Source organism: Amphiura filiformis, chromosome 9, assembly GCF_039555335.1.
Source record: "Amphiura filiformis chromosome 9, Afil_fr2py, whole genome shotgun sequence".
In the NCBI taxonomy this organism is placed as follows: Eukaryota; Metazoa; Echinodermata; class Ophiuroidea; order Amphilepidida; family Amphiuridae; genus Amphiura; species Amphiura filiformis.
In genome coordinates, this window is record NC_092636.1 from 70,051,668 (window position 1) to 70,057,811 (window position 6,144).

General features: G+C 38.2%; 1 protein-coding gene across 1 annotated transcript; it reads right to left on the minus strand.

Annotated features, from left to right (window-relative positions):
- Nucleotides 1-442: 442 nt before the first annotated feature.
- On the minus strand, nucleotides 443-2,165 carry LOC140160253 (uncharacterized). The gene has a single exon (XM_072183529.1). It carries the CDS (start codon nucleotides 2,163-2,165, stop codon nucleotides 663-665), a length of 1,503 nt encoding a protein of 500 aa, XP_072039630.1. The 3' UTR covers nucleotides 443-662.
- Between the last annotated feature and the right edge of the window lie 3,979 nt (nucleotides 2,166-6,144).

The window sequence follows — 6,144 nt, forward strand, 5'->3', positions numbered from 1 at the left end:
GCAAGGCAAAATCATACTGTTATGATTAAATAGGATAATAGAAAGATTAAACGAGAACTTACCTTGTTTGAAGTTTAATCTTGATTTTAGGAAGTAAAGGTGAGTGAGAGATTACGCGAGATCCCGTTTGCGCACGCGTGGTCAGTCTTGAAAAAACTGAGACCAGAGTTTTTTACCCGAAAGAATAAACAGAACTATATACCTTACCATATGAAGCAAGAGGGTGGGCGAGGATGGGCACGTAATCTCTCACTCACCTTTACTTCATAAAATCAAGATTAAACTTCAAACAAGGTAAGTTCTCGTTTAATCTTTCGATTTTATCCCGTAACTTCGTTCGAGATTCCTTGAGACTTTAACGCTATCTGGTCTCATAAAAGAAAGAAAAGCAAAAAGGGGTACCAACAAACATACCAAGAAACCAGAGAAGACAACTGTCATATATAGTTCAGAACACTTTATATAGCAACATTATCAACTTAATAACCTTTTTTCTCTATCACTTAGTAAGGCTCAATATTATGAACCAGAACACCTTAGACTTAAAACGCTCTGGAAAACAGTACGTAAACACTTGACACTTTTCCTGCTCGCTGTGACTGCTGACAATATATCTAGATCAGTTTAAGTTTGCTATTTGGGATCCTATTAAGGTTTGCAAATTATTGGGATCCCAAAACTGCTTGATCATATTTCTGACTCTTGATCAGTGGCTTATTGTAGTACTTCTGAAAAGTGCGTTCATTGGCCCACCCCGCTTGGGCCATAATTTCAGCGATGGGCGCATCTGCTTTATCCGCTTTCGACACTGCTGCCGCACGAGTTGAGTGTGGCTTAAACCTATCTGTATCCACTCCTGCTGCAGCCATTACCAGCTTTAACCACCTTCCAATTGTGTCCTTTGATACTTTATTATGTGGTTTTTTGAAACTTAAGAAAAGTTGTTTCTCTCCTTTTCGAAACACATTTGTCCTTTTTAGATACTCCTTGAGATACTTGACCACACATAGTCTGCGGTCAACAACATAAGCTTTTAAGTCCAGCTTGATTCCGGTGTTTCCCGGTTTAGACTGCTTAAGTATGTCATGTAGATAAAATATAATTGAGGTTGATTTTTGTATCATTTTGTCAACCCTTAAAAGGTGGAGAGTTTGCTGTCTTTGTGCCGAAACTAGAGCTAAAAGTATACACAGTTTCTGCGTAAGCTCCTTTAGTGAGATGTTTTCTGCTGGTGATATTTTTCTCAAATAATTTAAAACTACAGAGGCGTCCCACATTTCTGAATATCTGGGTTTCGGTGGGTGCAAGTTATATATGCCTTTCATAAATCTACAAATAAGAGGGTGCTGACCTACTGGTGAACATCCTGGTATAATAACAAAAGTTGACAATGCTGAACGGGCAGTGTTAAGCGCAGCATATCCTAATTTATTGTCCAAATGTAGTTCAGTTAAGAAAGTCAACACCTGAGTTATAGTGGTCTGCACTGGATTTGTTTGCTGTCGATGGCAAAAATCCAACCACTTTTGAATGTAGACATTATACTGTCTCTGAGTTGACTGACTTTCTCCATGATGCGAGTAGAATTGGGATAGTAATCTCCGATATTCCTGTGCTTGAGTAGGATTCCCGGACGATCTGCAAACCAAAAGAAACAATTTTTTGTTAAGTGGGTGTTGCACCTCCGGGCTTGGTTGTATCAATAAATTTGGTATTTGTGGTAATATGATAGGATCAGCTATTAACAACCTCAACATCTTTGAAAACCATGCTTGTGTTGGCCATTTAGGTAGAACCATGAGTGCTTCTGCTGTATCATTCTCTATTTTGTGTAAACATTTCCCAATCAAACAAAATGGTGGAAATGCATAGCCATACCAATTTGACCAATCACTCAAAAATGCATTAATCTTCTCCGCCCCTGGGTCTGGCTTCCACGATATATATCGTGATATTTGCTTATTTAATCTGGATGCAAAGAGATCTATGTCTGGGGTGCCAAACATCCACTCGGTTTGGTCACTGAATTTTCTTGATTTTTGGTCAGCAAGTACATTCTGTACACCTGGTAAGTGCTCAGCTGATATCCAAATGTTTCTGGAAATACACCATTCCCATATTTCTTTTGCTAGTTCATTACATGTTACCGATTTAGTACCACGCATATTGCGAATATACGCGACAGCAGTGGTATTGTCTACCTTTAGCCGCACATGTGTACTGTGCATGTTGCTGTAAAAAGATTTGAGCGCCAAAAATGCAACCAGAAGTTCTGGATAGTTTATTTCATTGTTTTGAGCTACACATGCCTCTTGCGGGTTCTATCTACCACCAACCCGGGACCACCAATAGCAACATTACCATCCGTTGTCTCCCATCCGGCCCCTGATGCATCACTTTTTAAAGTTAATGTGGGCTTTCCTTTATCCAGGTCACGAAACATAATGTCTACATTGTCAATCCACCAATGCAGCTCGGCATGAGCTGCCTTTGACCAAAATATTTCTTCAATGCTTTGGTCTTTTCATTTTCCAGTTCCCTGTAATAGAGAGCGCCATATTGAACAGCTGGTAATGCCGCTACTAGTTTCCCTATTACCATAGCCACCAGTCTTACACTTGGGAACAATGTGTCAAGTAACTGTTTACAAACCAGCTTTATTTCCTCTTTTTTGGCTTGAGGTAATTCTACTCTCATTTTGGTCGAGTCAATAATAAATCCTAAAAACTCAATCCTCTGAACTGGTGTAAATATTGATTTATCCGGATGTATTGAGAACCCCAGCTCTGTCAACAGCTGTGAGGTACTGTCAATTGCCTGTTCAGTATCTTCACTGGAACTTGAAACTATAAGGGTATCATCTATATAGCCCATAATACTATGTCCAAGTTTACGTAACTTGGCAAAAGAAGGCTTTAGCACTTTGGTAAATATTCTAATTAGGTATTTTAGGTAATTTCTTGAAAGAAATTATCTTGTATCAACAACGAAATGTGCTTCACACACACGTTGCACAAACGTTCTGACCACGCGTGCGCAAACGGGATCTCACGGAATCTCGAACGAAGTTACGAGAAAAAATCCCCACTTCTGTTTTTAAAATGACTTATCAACATGAAAAGGCTGTAGCTAAAAGTGTCCAAATCAATAGTAATGGACTACTGTCACTTGATGTGGAGTTGAATATTATATTGCTGGTATGGATAAACTTGTATGACTGAGTTTCAAGACCAAGTTCATACTTCATACTGTGTCAGTGTGAAGAATCCACCGTTTATTTTAATGAGGACCTGCCAAACTTAATGTCAAATTGGTTGACTCTGTCAGTATTACATTGAAAGGAGCAGCTTCCAATTTTATACCTGGTGTAGCAGAGCAAAATGCTTCCCGATTTGGATTGTACAATGTGAACATATATGCAAATCATAAGAATATCGCCTGATCAATTTTTTTTTCGCTATGCAAAATTGTCAAGTAAATCAAACTCTGGAGAGGAGACTGTTAGCCTCTATGTCCATACACTCAGGCAGATGGAATGTCCTTCCACAAAATGCAAATCCTTACCAGTATTAGGCCAAATGCCAAGAAAAAAAGCAATGCAATGCAAGGCAAATCAATAGCCAGCAATGCATGGCAAAGCAAGGCAAGACAAATCCCCACTGGTATCATCATGATCTCCCTACAATGACAATGCCAAATATGTTCAAATCCATGTTTTGTGGTTAGTGTCTTTAATTATTGACTTGGAAAACCTTTGATATGTTAAGTGATGTTCAGCTTTCTTTGCTGGGAACACCAACATTCATTTATGTGTGCTAAAACAACAAACTAGGCAAAAACATCTATTATCATGGTATTAACTCTGATCATCATTTTCTCACAAACTCTCACATCAGTAACATCCAGATAATCATCACCATGTATCAGTGCACTTGGCCTGACTGTAACAGTGTCGTCAAAGACAAACATTCCTTGTTTCGACATATGTTTTTGCATTGGCCGTGGCATGTATGCCCATATGTAAACGCATCCCAAAAAGAAAGTACCCAGTTTGATTTTGGTCCATAAGTCAAAGATGGGGTCTTAAATCAAGACCTACCAAAAGTATGTTACCGATAAATTTATTCCGCACATTTTGATACCTCATTTGTCTAAATCGATGCAGAATTGATGACACAATGATCTTTTGAATGCAATCGCCTCAATTTTAAAAGTTGCAGTAAATTCCTATTGATTTGGTACTGCTACTCAACATGCTCAATATGGGCAGCAATAGATCAAGGCCAGGGCGCATCAGAAGTCTCGCTAAAAGCATGCGCCGCAGATGTCTGTTTGGCAATCATTGATGCAGCAGGAGGACATACCAGATATTGACTGTGAAGAGTAAAACATTGAGGAAGGAGTAAAAGAGCATCTGTATTGAATAAAACACATGAAGTGAAGGCAAACAGTCTTATACCGTCTCTATCTCAAGAATCTTGAGGAGCAGGAAAACCACATCAATAGGGATTACTGCAACTTTTAAAATTGAGGTGATTGCATTTAAAAGGTCACTGTGTCATCAATTCTGCATCGATTTGGACAAATGAGGTATCAAACTGTGCGGAATAAATTCATCTGTACCATACTTTTGGTAGGTCTTGATTTAAGACCCCATCTTTGATTTATGGACCAAAATCAAACTGGATACTTTCTTTTTGGGATGCGTTTATGTACATACTGTGAGAAAGGATTTTCTGCAAGATATATGCTCATAGGCCATATGCAGGATGGTGCACATACTGAGAAATATCAAATGGCAAGGCGAGAGTCAAAGCCACAGCCTTCAGCTTTAGATTTAAAGCAAACGTCATTGATGTGGATGGAGGATGCCTTCCTGCAAAATTGGAGTTGCCAGTTGCAGCGCCTGTGTGGTCGCTTTCACGGCTCTCTGACATTTCCATCATTTTCTGCAGACTTAGACCATGCAGGAATCTGTAAACTTTACTGATGGAATAACTAACCCTACTGATCATCAAAATGGGTTCGAATGAAAGAAAAATGCTGCCGTTTTTCTGCATTTTATGTGTTATTTTGGAACTACAGGGTGTAACAATAAAATTTGTACAATTTTGAAAATAGGATGAAACAAGTATGCCGCTTATTTTTTGGTTTGATATTAATATGACTATCAAGATAATTTCTTTAGCCACCAGTTAAACTTTTTTCCAATAAAACCGTAGGTATACAAGTGACGATATAGCCAATTATGTAACCTAGTCTTAAAACCGCTTGGGCCACTTTTGTCTAAGTCTTACAAAAGTGACTGAATAGAGTTGAACCATCGACCAGTTGGGCGGTGCTCTTATGATAGGTCGATTTAAACAATGGGGTATTCGAAGTGGTAGAAATGATTACATAATATAATATCTCCTTGAGTTTTTGAAAGTCACAACTAAGCACTGACATAACAACCTCATTTACTAGAAATCATGGCTGCAGCTCAACACCTTCAACCCCAATTCACGTTGGAAGAGTGTATTTTTATGGTTGTGACATTCTGTAGCACATGGGAGTCAAGCAGAAACCATAAGATTGTTTATAGCTCATTTTCCAAACTCACGTCTTCCTTCAAGGCATACAATTACATATAACTATGACAAGTATGTGAAATTTGTTGACAGAAATGCTGGCAATAGTGGTCGCCCCAGAACAGCTAGAAGCCAAGCTGAACTTAATTTGTATTGTTTTGTACTTATGGGGGCAAAAACTGTTCTCAGTTTTACCAATGATATCTCAGGGATATGAGAAATTACTTATTTATAAGAAAATTTGAAAGAAATTTCATGACTTCATTTATATATTTTAAAGAAATATCATATTAGTATTAAGTTCATGTTAATTATTTGAAGAAACACCACTTATAATTCTTTTGTGTCAGTTATTTGATGTTTAATGCACGATACGCACAATCTATGCGGTTCAAACTTGATATACGCTAACATGGCAAAAGTGGCCCAACACGTTTTCTGGACAATTTAATGAATCGGACATAACTTTTGAACCCAAGCTAGTAAAGAAACCAACTAAACGTCTTCTTTTAGCCAAGGTATTACTGATTCTACTGCATATAACATTTGTGCCGTAACTCTTTTAGTTTTTTCC

Excerpts from the sequence above, each read along its gene's own strand:
- LOC140160253 (XM_072183529.1), bottom strand. The coding sequence starts at position 2,165 with ATGCGTGGTACTAAATCGGTAACATGTAATGAACTAGCAAAAGAAATA.